Genomic DNA, 14,931 nt, shown 5'->3' on the forward strand with positions numbered 1-14,931 from the left:
TAGTAACTCAGATTGCGAAGGTAGCAGATCGTATTTAATGGCGTGTAAAGAAATATCGAAGTGGCTTTCATTTATCATTCCCGCTTTTTTATTATTAACCAGCAAGGCTGCTTCTCTGCGTTACCATGAATCCGTAAAAATGATGGGGCCATAACTTCCTCGTGGCAGGTTTATGGCTAACAGAGTTTTTTAAATGGCAAGTCTAACGATGATCTCCATCTTTTAATTGAATGTCCTGATTTACGTCCTTCAGGACGTCATATCGTTAAGTAAATTTTATTCGCTAGTAGAAATTATCAGTTGAAAACTATTTTAGGAATGTACTGTTGTCGGTTTCAGTCTGATGATCGAGCAACAGTTAGTGCGAGAGTATGCACGATTCCAGTCGACGAGAGTTTGATAATATCTACAGCATATATATCGAAACTATTCTAACAGAACATGTACGATTCTGCATCAGTTTTAATTTCGATTGCTATCAAATTATAAAATATTTTATTATAAAATTTAATAATTTTTGAAAGATTACAATATTCCATTGGTGATATAATAAACTATTTTAATTGACTATTGCGATTCGCGAACTAAATTGTTCATTGGTCAAGACTCTAAAAGCAATTTTCGAGTCATTCATATTATTTTTTTTTTTATACGGATGGAATATGAATACTCTGTTTTAAGCAGTTGACAAAAATATCGAAGCAATTTTTAATTTTCTTAGAAATAATAATTTAACTGATATTTACTTTCAAATAACCGAAAAAAATTCTAATATAATTTAAATTTTTTGTAAAATTCTAAAAATAATTGTTATACCTTTATAAAATTTATATTAATAAAATATAAATTTAAAAAACCCAAGAAATATTTCGCATTCATCATAGAAGCCTTATCGAAAATATTAAATTTGTTGTGTTAAGAAATACAAGTCGTAAGTAAACTTGCTGTAAAAAGGAAATAACAGGTTATTTCATTCTGGTAAGGGACCAGCAATATTGATTCGGCCACTTTCAATCCAGCTGATATTCTACCCCTCACTGCCCACCTTTGGATTGAAGCTATGGAAAGGTTCTGGGGAAACTCACGCGGTTGCATTCGACAGTTCTAGGGCATTTGATCTGGTTTGGCCCAGAGATCTTCTTGGCAAACTATCACCCTATAGTCTGCCACCTATGTTTACAATTAATTGTTCCCCAGCTTGTATTCAGATTTCCCCACCAATGTAGAAATGCCCCAGGAGTCTGCACTTCTGTATTCAGTTTTATTTCTTCATAAATGGCTACTTCTGAACAAAAATTGAGAGTTAACAATGTTTTCACATGGAATCGACTTACCAATTTAACAACAATCAAAACCGAGGAACAGTATGCGTACGATGGGACAAAAATAATCTGTTGATTATAAATTTTATGAGACTCGTCTAAAATAACCAAAACAAATCGAAGTAAAGTTCTTGTTTCAATCTTTAAATTATTGTTTTATTTTATTTTTTTACATGCAACGTTGTTTAGTTTGATTATTTTTCACCGAAAGCATTGAGGGTGTTTGATTGTCGCTGTGCTTTTGAATTCCAAGCATTGTTTAAAAATAGCGCAGTTCAATTACAATTAAAAGGCAACAGACACACTTACTATGTTTACCTTTCTCCATTTCTGAGATGCGATCTTTAAATGCTCAGTTTGATAAAGGTTGTTCGCGTCCTACGGGGTTCGAACCCAGGTCTTCCACCAAGGTGCGTCTTTTAAACCAACTGAATAAGAAAGCTGTCTGTTTCTTCCTAATACTCAGAAGTTTTAAGAAATGGGTAATAAGAAGCTAATTAGATGAGAAGGTAACAGAATTGTATTTTTAAGTAAGTCTAACCATAAGTTTTGTGTTTTGATAAATCACCAACTGAAGGTATGGGTTGCATCTTTAGCAGTTTCTTAGATTCAAAATAACTACAGCAGACGTAAGGATTTTTTTAAATAAATTATATGAGCAATAAGTTTCTTTTAACTTAAAGGTGTGTTTTGCGCAAACGTAAACATAATTATAAAAAAAAATCTTGTCGGTGTGATTGACTGAGTAGATACTGTCTTCTTTCCTTATTAAATTATTATAATAAATTTTTGTTAATAAAATTTTATATAAACTGATATTCTAAAAAGAAATCCAAGAAAATTTTTTAATTTTTGAAAAATTATTAGGCATATATTATAAAATAATTAATACACCTAATTATAATGAAGCTATCCTAACTTAAATAATTTAATATGTCTGACGGGTATAATGCTATATTTGGATTATTGAAAAGTATGAATAAATATATAAATAAATTTGTTGATTATTTTTTATCGAAAAGTAGTTTTATTACATTGAAAATGTAATAAAACTGTGCTTATGTGCTTATTTGAACAATTTTACTACTGTTAGGTCCGGTAGTAGCAGGAGTTGTTGGATTAACCATGCCAAGGTATTGTCTGTTCGGCGATACGGTCAACACCGCTTCCAGAATGGAATCTACTAGTCGGGGTGAGTACGAATGACACATGTCTAACTATATTTGAATATGAGTGCATATGTGCATTCTGAATCTGTGAGTTGTAATCGCAATACTTCTTTAGGCTCGTCCCTACTTGTGATAGTTCGCGTTGAAATTGCTTCTATGGGAGTGAAGCTGAATATCTTGAACATTTTCTCTCAGAAATGTCATCTCAGTGAAGGCTCGTAGATCTGTTTTTTTTCAACGCATGTAAAAGCAATCGTATGAAAGCCTGCCACTTTCAGTGATGCATTATTTTGCTAAGAAACGTTTTCTGCTACATTTTCGATTCTCTACTTTGTGTTCTCTTATCGATAAAATCATCTACTATCTTTTTTTTTTCGTTTGAAAACCTCTTTCTGTATTCTAAAGAATTACTAGAAAAATAAAGACCAATTTTTTCGAAAAAAACCCATTTTCATTAATTTATTTAGAAAATTTCTTTCTTTAGTTCATACACCATTAACTTAATTTCAAAATTATTATATATAATACTTAGAAATAAAATTGGATTGTGAGGGGGGGAAGGAGGATGAATAATCGAACGTGAGATGCGGTGATTAAGATTAATTAATTAATAATTAATACCCTTGGAGGGTTAATGGATGTCAATGCTATAGCCAATGAAGTTCTACCTGAGGCTCCGCTATTGCTGTAACCCTCCTGCTATGATCAGAGCTTTAATAGCTCAATAACACCTTATCCCTATATATATATATATATATATATATATATATATATATATATATATATATAGGGATAAGGTGTTATTGAGCTATTATATATATACATATGATCATTATTTCGATACGATTTAAACTTTTAGCCAGATTTATTTAACATCAAAATATTTTCCTGAGTGATGGCACAACCTTTGACATGGGGAATATTAGGCTATTTCAAAAATAGATCAGCATTTGATTACTGATTCCATTGATGCATGAACGGATGTGCAGAACAATTTTTAATGATTCTATTTAATTTATCTGCACATTTAATAGTGTTTAGAAACTGAGTAATGAACCAAACAGAATAAAAACCAAAGTTTTTTTTTTTTTTTCTTTTTTCAGCTTACCGAATTCACGTAAGCAAGACCACAGCCAGACGTCTAAGGGACGTTGGTGGATACCACATCGAATACAGAGGAGATATTGTACTTAAGGTAATTACAAACAATAGAATCTCTTATGCCTACATTAAATTTCCATTCTCCACGAGGAATTCACTTTAAACAGAGACTACTGTGTGTCTCTTCGTTTGAAAATTGTTTGTTTGTGCCAATATCAATTATTCATGAATCACTCTGTCAGAAGTAGACACTGCCATCTTTGCCAGAGTCAATAAGCTACTCATGCATGCATGTGCACTACAAGCCCGTTAAGCCTACCTGAGGGATCATTACTGAAAATGATCGATCCTCAGATGCTCTTCACTCACGTTGACATAAGCACTTAAGTAGCCGTATCTGATGGGTTACTAGTGTCATTACAGGTTGAATTAAAGTTTGGGGACCCTCATTAGATCCCTCGAGAAGATGCTAAGAGGATTAAGTCCCAAAACTTACTTTTTTTTTCTTTATATATCACTGAACCATTAATGAGAGATGGGGGATGGCAATGTTTGCCCTTTATCCAACATTCGATCACTTCAGTTTTTTTTTTTTTTTTTAATAAGGAAAGTTTATTAATCTTTCTTTCAGGTTGACATTTTGATCGATAATCTATGTCTAAATAAATAAAAATTTCAAAAAATAATAAAAATTGATTAAAAAAATCCTCAGATCACCCAGGGTACAAAAAATAAGCTACTCACGGGTGAGACCCACACATATTAGCACCGTGGGTGAACTGCGGTTTTTATTTTTATTTTTTACATGATGCTGAATTGCTGCTTGAGGTAGCAAAATGAAATTTGTTCAAGCCCACTGCAGATCTTCGCTCTGAAGCAGGGATGGTGTTCTCACACCGGGCAATGAAACTCATATCTCACCGAAATATATATAATCTAAAACTTTATTTACTAAGCCTTTCGAAATGCACATTCAAATAAAAATAGAATCTTTTGTGCAGTCTTGAAGTTGAATTTTGTTTCTCCTCTAGGGTAAAGGAAAGCATTCCACCTACTGGTTAATAGGCAAAGATGGATTCGATAAAGAACTTCCCACCCCACCAGAATATGCAGGGTAAGTTCAAGTTGGCTGATCATAGTAAACATTTAAATAAATAACAGCGAAAAAAGAACGTTACAAAATAAAATCTCTCAAATTCAGCTATCTAAAAAATGTTATCCAAAAGCTGGCTCTTTTTAAAAATTGGTTATAATACAGTAAAACCCCTTTTTTACACTTTTCTATAAAAAAGGGGTTTTACAGAAAAGTGGACTGATGGAAAAAAGTGTAAAAAGCAGGAAATGTAAAAAAACGTTTAAATAAGGCTAAAAGATGACTTACTGCTAGTATGTGAGTCTACATACCAGATTACAAAATTTAATAACTGAAAACAAATGAATTTACGATTACTTACATTTATCTATTCAAAATAATATTTATTTGTTGATTGTTTTTGCTTTTCGTTTTTTTTTTTTTTTTTGACAGCGCAAGATTGCTTTGCATTGAGTTCAATGCTTGACCTCTTTTTTTACAATCGTGTTCAAAGTGGACACGGAGAGTCCAAGATCGTATGCTAAATGCACACGTGTTCCGGCATGCCAATTTACACGTCGCAGAATTGTCATCTTTTCTTCTACCGAAATACATTTTCTGTCTTTTTTCCCCATGTTACTAACATGGATAATCCACCACCGCAACTTGAAAGCGACTTTCACACGCTAAATTACGTTGCAGAAATTCTGCAATATCAATTCGTGCTGTGATTGAAAAATCACGGTATCGCTCATCACTACAGCACTGCGGCAAGCGTGCAGGTCACCGTGATTGCGGAAACGAAACTACAGCCGAAAGTAAGTAACGCCATCTGGGAACAGAAATGCGCAGATTTTCGCAGCAACCGATTCGAAAATCAAAATTGCCAACCGAGAAAAAAACGCAAGTCACGAGAAATAACGTCCACATCAAGTTGTTAATGGCGGGAAAACAACACATCGTAAGAATGGGCCTTAAGACGGGACCAACGGAAAATGACGTAAATGGCAGGAAAACGTAAATTGCGGGAATGTAAAAACGGGGTTTTACTGTATATTTATTTAATTATAACATATTTTATTTATTTAACTATATTGTTATAACACATCTATAGTATATTCTATATAAGAAAGGGGAGAAAAACACAGTATTAGAAATAAAATCGAAAATTATACTAAAACATAGGCGTCCAAGAAGCGGACCCGGTGTCATTCCAAGTCTGGTGAAACTCATCTTACATCTTAGGACATTTATAAACATGTCCTAAGATAGAAGGACATGCAGTTTTATTAACCCGATGCAGTTTTAATTTCGCCCAAGGCGGAATTAAAACTGCATCGGGTTAACTAGGAGGGGGGGGGGGAGAGCCACGTCGGCAAATACGAACATCACTGAGTCCTCATTTCCAACGAACACAGCTTGAATGCTAATTCCTACCTGGGGATTGTTTCTGACGAGGGATTGCCCTACACGATGATGATGTGGCCCAAAGGGTCTGAACTCTTCCAATAACACAACGAATGCCTCATATTACAAGGCTCGCATTGTGTAAGGATGGTTTTTAGAGCATAACCAAGCATTCTATTTGCTTCCATGGATACTTAATTCTCCTCATTTGAATTCCATTAAACATGTGGGATCATATGAAATGCAGCATTGATGGTGGACGCCAGTGTCTGGCTTGGTCGCTGATCTTTGAGACCTTATTCTGTCTATTTAGTCCAAAATACCTCGGGATAGCGGACGTGGTTTAGTGAAATCAATGCTAACACTGGCGCAAGAGGTTTCCTCGGTCAAAAGAAGTCCAACACGCTACTATGTTAGAGGTCACAATGTTTTGGCTCATGACCGTATATTACGATTGCATTTATTGAATTTACAGACTACTTCGTCAGAGATGTATCATAGGGACTGCCGTGTATCCTTTCGTGGCAATGGTCAATGACTATATTGCCTAAAATCAACTGTAGGCTACATTATCGGCTTATAGAAATGGGAGGAAGAAAGGTATACGTGAAGATCCAGGAGATATCGCCAAAGAGCATTCAAAAAAGGTGGTATGGAACATTTGAGCAGTTCGATGCGAACAACCATCAACCGAAAGTTTAAAATTTTACAGGAGATTCAAGTAAGTAGCAGGACACGCTACTTAAGCGCCGTACATTCTCGTTTTCTACGGAGCGGTAGATGCACATAAGCCAAACAGCAACTATGGCATTCAGTAATGCAGATTACACCAGTGTAAACAATAGCATCACTAGCCTGTGGATGTTCAATCACACTAAGCCTTTCTGATCGAATGGATGAATACGAACATTGTGGACTCAACTGGGAAACAACTCATGCCTGCCCGAGACCATCACTCCAGGCGAGAAGTTTAATGCTTAGTGTGATTGAACTTCCTTCCAGGAAGTTCAATCACACCAAGCATTAAACTTAGTGTGAGCATAGGGCCTGGAAGGACGGAGCTTCCGTCCTTCCAGGCCCTACGCTCCCAAACATGTAACACTTCTTGACTTCTTACACTGTGACTTTTACGGAACAGACGACATAACAACATAACAATGCACCATGTCGTGTTGCAACTGTGACTGCGACAAAATCTGAGAATAATGATTTAAGAAAACCTAACTCGCCTGCACACAGTAGAGACAGACGAGTAAAGTTTACGATCACCTTCGTTCCAAAGGCCAACGGTGGAACGATATGGAACTTTGAGTGTGGGCTAGTCCAGTACATTCCACAACCGCACGAGGAATGGATGGTCATCATGGTGAAGGATCTTTCTGAGGAATGTTCTTGAGGTGTGTGTAATAATGTGGGTGCTCTGATATATGGTGCTGTTACAATGCTTATTCCGACATGAGATAGATGTGGAGATTTTCCAAAATACGAGAGTAGTATGGGAGGCGGTTTGAACAAGATCAAGATCAAGATAAGATAAGGAATCGTGACGTGATTGGTTGATGACGTCATTGTGTGCATGGCTTCATGGGTGTGGAATGTTTGGAATTTCCGTGTGGACAAGTGTGTCACTGGCTTCAGTTGTTGTGTTTTGGTTCGCGTATGGGATTATGGGTGATGGTAGAGATAAGGATTCGTGTTGTGATTGGTGGTGCAATTCTGACAAGATGAAGATCAAGATAAGATAAGGAATGATGACGTGGGTGTGTGTTGTTTTGAGATGTAGATAAGTGACGTCATTTGTTATTTGTAAATAAATGTCGTCATTTGTTATTTGTAAATAAGTGACGTTGTTGTATTGAATGGAAAGGATGATATTAGTGGATAAGAAATCGTGTCGTGATTGGTGGTGCAGTTCTGACAAGATGAAGATCAAGATAAGATAAGGAATCGTGTCGTGTGTGTGTGTTGTTTTCAGATGTAGATAAGTGACGTCATTTGTTAGTTGTAAATAAGTGACGTTATTGTTTTGAATGGAAAGGGAAATATATTAGTGGATAAGAAATCGTGTCGTGATTGGTGGGACACTTTAAACCAGATCAAGATCAAGATAAGATAAGGAAATGTGACGTGAATATTTGTCGTCATTTGTAAATAAGTGACGTTATTGTTTTGAATGGAAAGGATGATTTTAGTGGTTAAGTAATCGTCTCGTGATTGGTGGGACACTTCTGACAAGATCAAGATAAAGATAACATTAGGATTCGTGACGTGAATGTTTGTTGTTATTGAGTTTGGAATGATAATTTAATTTAACTATATTCTATGTCACACAAACATACAGTTTTTTTTCTTCTATAGATGGTTGTACTAATTTTCCAATACATTTTGGGTATTTCTTTCTTGTTAAAGTGTGGGAATTCTTAGAGAAAGTCGTGATGGCTCTCGTGTTTCGAGCTTTTCTGAATAATTAATTATATACTTAAAGTACCTGTCCTTAAACACACACACACACACATAAGACATAAAAATCGCTAATGTGTCCATGTTGATACTCTAATATATACCCTATGATTATTCTTATGGAAAAAAAAATACTATTCAGTATTAGAATTACGCTTACCAAACAACATGCGATCAGATATGTTTAAGTTAAAAAAGTACTTACAGCTTTCCAGATGACTCTTCGAAATTCGATTATTCCAAAATAGTTCAATTTTATATCCACAACACAACACAAACACAAAAACCACAAAGAATGAAATTTCTGTAAATACTGTAACCTGAACTAGTTACTTCGTCCTTTAGATTACGGAGCGTAGATGGTGAGGTTTCGTCATTGCAATATCCCCCAGCGAGCGCTTTTCTTCAAAGGGGATGACATGAGTCACAACCGTAAATTGTGAATTTATTTTCCAACACTGAATATTTCTCATTAAGTCTTTTACAGTAGGTTTTCTGAATATTCCAATTGTTGATTAACATGTATTCACAGAACACAAACACAAATCTGAAAAGAACATTTCACTTTTTCATTATAGCTTACTGTGGCTAACATATATTCACACCACAAAACACACAAAACATAGGAGTTGATAGATATTTCTGTAAATAACCAGAAAAGCTAGTGGACTACTTAATTTACTTTAGTATCCGTTTGGTTCTCTGTATTAATCTTTCCCACGGGTGTCCTTCCTCGGTAGGAAGCTCTATGCGCTGTTTTGTTTAGGGTAAGTGTTATTTCCGGTTTCGAATTCCGATTGCTGTTAGAGTATGGAATTCAGACAAGTGAAATTATTATTATTTTTTTCAAATTGATTGGTTATTTTCTGTATTTTACTTTTAAAAGTCATATTCAAACAGAATAACTGAGTAGAATTAATAAATATATAAAGTATATGTGAATTTATTTTCCAACACTGAATATTTCTCATTAAGTTTTTCTTAAAGTTCCCCAAGCTTAGTGGGAAAGTCTATGCGCCGTTTTGTTTAGGGTAAGTGTTATTTCCGCTTTCGAATTCCGATTGCTGTTAGAGTATGGAATTCAGACAAGTGAAATTTTTATTTATTTATTTTTTTTCAAATTGATTGGTTATTTTCTGTATTTTACTTTTACAGGTCATATTCTAAGAGAATAACTGAGCAGAATTAATAAATATATATAAAGTATATGAGAATTTATTTTCCAACACTGTATATTTCTCATTAAGCCTTATCCGGTCGCCTTTTGTTGTACGTAGGTGAGAAATCGTGTGTTTTGTTTCGAACTTTTGGTTTCCGCTGGGAAATTACCAATATAACTATTAATTTTACCTTCGATTCCTTGTGCTCTTAACCTATTTCTGTAAGTAGACTTTATTTATGAATTATTTTCCCACACTGTTAGTTTTCATTCATTAACCTTGTTTCTAGATAACGAACAAATAAGACTTTTACTTCAATGAATCAAAAAAAAAAAAATTATCTGGTTACTTTGTGGCATGAAATTTCACAAGGAAAAAAAAAATGTTATCTTCTTTCTTAAATTTGTATAACACATCTACGACACCCAATTTGTTCATTTAATTTACACATTTTATTGAACGAAATATTATTTACAAATTGTATTTACTGAATCTAACAATACAGAAAATAAATAAATTGAAAAATACATCAAAGGTTCTTCCATGGTTGTGGAATTACCATCGTATGGTTTTGACAATGTGATTCTCATCTGAAAGTTAATTTTCATTTGGTGGTTGTTTGTTGGGAATTTATTACTGTAGTAGTAAAATTAAGGGTTGCATATTTATATTTTCGAATCCAATACGTATACTTCAGAGAATTATTAAAAGCACAGAATCTTTCGTTATGTTTCCAAAAGCATTTAAAAGTACACATTATGTTTTGGGCATCCAATTTCATTTAAATCAAGAACAGGCCTCCCTATTAACTTCGTTAATGTTTTTGATTTTTCTCTTCCTTTGGCAAGTAATATATGATATTTGCATGTTGATTCTATCATCCAATCTCTTAGTTTGTCCAAAGCTAGTGAACCAATTTCCCACTTCAGCTGATGGTTATATTTTATTAACCAAGAATTCTGTTTTTTAACTCTTTCAGGTAATTCTTTCCAACTACAAGGTGATTTTGTCACTGCATATCTTACACTAAATCCATCAGAAATACAAATTTCTTTAGGAAATAAATTTGAACTGCTATTCAACAAAAATTGTACATCAATTATCCCAATGATAAGTGAAAATTCGTATTTTTCACCCACTGTCGATTTTTCATAATCGTTTTCCTTCATTCTTCTTCTTCGATTACTTCATATGGCACCACAAATAAATAGTTATTTATTATTATTTCACTGATTATTAGCTCTGATCGTATACTTTATGGTAACTTTCGTTTACAAAATTCTAAACAATTAGAACTTTTCACAAAGAAACTTTCAATGAATTTGTGGCTCACCCATTATTTTTGCATTACCAAACACAAATCACAAAACAGCAGCTGCAGTGGATGAACGATTACCTTAAGTCCAAACTCACTCGACTCTCTGGTATTTTCTTATAGTACTGTTTACACTTACCATCCCCTACCCTGACCGTTCCTTCAAAAATGAACCTTTGCGCAGATGACTCAACGACATGTTTTCACATGCTGTTGGATATACTGTTGGTGTGTTTTTATCTTACTTTGTGTAGGGAAAGGTAAAATTTGTATATGTGTTATCTGTAGAGTACAAACATTTTCTCTATGCCAAACTTTAAAGAAGTGTTAAAGTCACGTTTTGTTGGTTTAATTAGATGCTTCTCTCTTTCTCTCTCTGTAAAATAACCAAATTCTAACAGTTCGGATTTTCGATTATGTGAACGATTTGTTTTCAGATAACTCAAATAATGTCAATAGATAGCATTAGACAATTTCTAAAATAATCAATACATGGATTTTCGTTTTCAACACTTTTTTTTTTTTTTTTTCCTGTCCTGGCATTAATTTCACAGTTGTAATTTTTTTAAAATAATTAAACAGAATTGCATTAAGATATAAAGTTGTGGATTTAAATATCAAGATCTAATCAGAATAACTGAGTAAAAATTCACTGTGGAAAAACACAACAACAAAAACACATCTTTGTTCATTTAAGTTTACAAATGCACATTTTATTTTGCTGAAATACTATTTACAAGTATATTCACTGAGAAAAATTCGAAACATGTAATTACCTAAAATATTTCACAATATTTAGTTAGACTCTTAACATTTTCCAAAGAGTTCAATGAATACAATTTTTGTTACTCACTATTTCTTGGTTACATTACATCAAAATAGCTGGTCACGCAAAAGAATTTTTAAATCAGATACCATGGTAACCACACTTCCATACGTTTGATATTGTGTCAGTCTGGAAATGACACCATGCCTCGCTAAACATTCTGTGTATTCTTTTGTCAGCAAATATACACAAACAGTTTTTGTAAAATGTTCGTAAATGTCCCAAAATAAAGAATCTTTATCGAATTGGATAAAATCTTGAAAGTCTAATTTTACCATTGATGAATTTAAATGTTGAGCGATAATTTTTCCCATTAATCGGACAGATGGTAATTCAGTTTCCAAAAATAGTAAATGATTATCAATGTCGTACATTTTTGTTGAAAATCTCTCAGCTTCTTCACAACTAATAGAAAAAACCTTACTTCCATCAGCTCCTGTATCATCAAGTATTAGTTCCCCATCTTGGCATTTCAGAATATAACAATCACCGAGGTCCATTTCGTAGTCAACTCTTCTTTGCAAGTAGCCGAGGATATCAGACCACTTCGTGCGTAATTTTTCCCAAGTGGTCCGGGATAAATACATCACAATGTACGTGTCTTCTAAAATAATAATCGGTTTCCATCCTTTTAGAGCTAGGTGAAGAGTTTTGTCTCGTGCTATTTTCCTGAAGAAAGAAAATTTCAATGACTTTTGTGGCTCACCCATTATTTTACTTTACTTTACTTTCCTGGATACCAATCACCACAACACAATACGATAACTTCACAGGATGAACGAATTGTCGTAACTGCAAAGACACTTGACTCGTTTATTTTTCCTTATAGTACTGTTTACCTGACCCTTAACCCTGACCGTTCCTTCCAAAATGAAACTTTTGCGCAGATGATTCACGGACATGTTTCTACATGGTGTTGGATAAACCATGACGACAATGACGGATGTGTGTCACCCTGGGAAAATTCCAAGATATCTTATCTCAAAAACATCACCCACAATTCCATAGCCAAACAAAACATGACAACAATGTCGTTATGTGTTTGGATATTTCTGGGGAACATATGTCTCTCACACTGTGATATCACAGAGGGTGACAGATGTCTTCCCTGCAATGCTCCCCCAACCTAACCCCATCACCCTAGTCTCTCACCATCCCCTCTCCTCCAGAAGATGTCTGCTCAGCCTAGTGGATATGAGTGAGCTCATCGTTTGCAGATATATTTTAGTGATGTCACCTCCAATTGATACTGATAACTTTTTTGGGAAAAAAAAAATTTAAAAAACTGGTTTTTTATGATAACTTTTTAGGAAAAAAACGCATTTTTTATGAAAACTTTTTTGGAAAAAAAAAAAACGCGTTTTTTTATTTTTTTTAATTTTTATTTTACACGTCACGATTCCTTATCTTATCTTGATCTTGATCTTATTCAAACCGCCTCCCATACTACTTACGAGGAAGTGCCTGATTTTGCAGCGCTGAATTTAGCGCTTGAGCGAAGTCCTATTTACTTTTTTTTAAATAAAAAAAGGTTAAAAATATGAAATATATCAAACATACTCGTAAGACAGATATTTATTCCATCTGTTTAATTTTCTCATTACTAGTAAGATATATTCTCTCTCTCTCTCTCTCTCTCTCTCTCTCTCTCTCTCTCTCTTTCTCTCTCTCTCTCTCTCTCTCTCTCTCTCTCTGTTTGGTCTTCCTGTTTCAGTTTTTTTGGAATTGAAAACTATATTGTGAAGTGAATTTTATTGAATAAAATATTCTATTGAATATTTTTCTCTTTTCTCATGCTTCGTACAGTGACCACCACGGGTGAGTAATATTTTATTTCCACGTTTTTGGTTATGACCTTGAAAGAAAAGTACTATACCATTTATATCTAACGTTAAATATAAACCTTTCACATTAAAAGCAGACAATTCTATGGACGGTAATATTAATATAAAAGCAAATCATTATCATTATTACTGGAATGTGGATGATTCATGAATAAATTTACATGGATCGTTCATAAAGTTATTTTATTATTATTTAAAACTAAATTTTATTTCTATAAAGTTTTACAATATTAAATTTTGTTTTCAAAAATTAAAATATATAGTCTTACTTTTCCGTGGACATAAATGACATTTAAAGATTAAAAAATCGGTTTTTCTTCTTTAGATTTTCCAAAACTCTTCTGTAACCGAAAAATTATTAAAAGTAACTACATTTTTAAATGATTTAAGATAATATTTAATTCATAATCTATCCTTACAACTTCTACCATTTTGTGTTATATTTCTTAATCTTATAGATTCGTGGATGAAGAAATATTCAAGGCTCTAGGCAGAAAGAAGACGAATGGCCTCATGGGTGGATTTGTGGAAACTCCATTAGGAACCCCTTTAACAACCACACCATCTCCGAGAACACAGGGAGCTCATGGAACTAATCAAGATATATTGGAGTCCATGATTGAAGGCAGTTTGAGTCCTTATTCACCTCTATCAGATGTGGTACAAGAACATTTGCATTCTCCCTTCACACCCACTACCACGGTATTATTACCTTCGCCTCCAAAAGGCAGAAGAACTAGTGGTGCTTCGATTTACGCATCTTTAGGAAGTCGAATTCCCGAATCAGAATCAACAGCTGTCAAAAACATCGATGTACCCATTTCTCAGGACGACATCACCTTAGATCAAAGACCAGCGATCAAAAAAAGCTTGGTTATGCGTCAGAGGAATCTGGAGAAAGGTCAAGCGAAATCTCTACCTCATTGTTTGACCTCACCAAGTACTAGTCATCGGTCCAGTACGACAAGTTTAGTGTCTACTGTCTCTCAAATCGAAACCGCATTTGTGGAGTAACGCTACTATAAAACGCGCTGTTTTCAACAATAATGGCACAAGAATCCTTGCACATTGGACTCAAACCCAACTACAGATCACCACTGTACCCATCGTACAAGTGAGGCTGTTTTGGAGACTCGAAAAAAGAAAAGTGAGAAAATGGTGGTGTACAAATGAAATCCAATCTCTTTATAACGCAAAGGATGCATTTCGATATTGTCCAATGGCTCACTCTAATATGTAAATAGAGCAACGAAAG

At 34.1% G+C, this 14,931-nt stretch overlaps 1 protein-coding gene across 1 annotated transcript in view; it reads left to right on the top strand.

Annotated features, from left to right (window-relative positions):
* LOC150094937 (retinal guanylyl cyclase 2-like) overlaps positions 1–14,690 on the top strand; it is a 96,986-nt gene extending 82,296 nt beyond the window's left edge. Inside the window, exons 15-18 of the mRNA XM_090411154.1 lie at positions 2,416–2,514; positions 3,595–3,686; positions 4,624–4,706; positions 14,135–14,690. Coding sequence (XP_090267280.1) covers positions 2,416–2,514; positions 3,595–3,686; positions 4,624–4,706; positions 14,135–14,690 — 830 coding nt within the window. The remainder of the gene's footprint in view (positions 1–2,415; positions 2,515–3,594; positions 3,687–4,623; positions 4,707–14,134) is intronic.
* The last annotated feature ends 241 nt before the right edge of the window (positions 14,691–14,931 follow it).

Source organism: Typopeltis vanoorti, chromosome 21 (assembly GCF_054136105.1).
Source record: "Typopeltis vanoorti isolate ZY-2024b chromosome 21, IOZ_Tvanoo_1.0, whole genome shotgun sequence".
Taxonomy (NCBI): domain Eukaryota; kingdom Metazoa; phylum Arthropoda; class Arachnida; order Uropygi; family Thelyphonidae; genus Typopeltis; species Typopeltis vanoorti.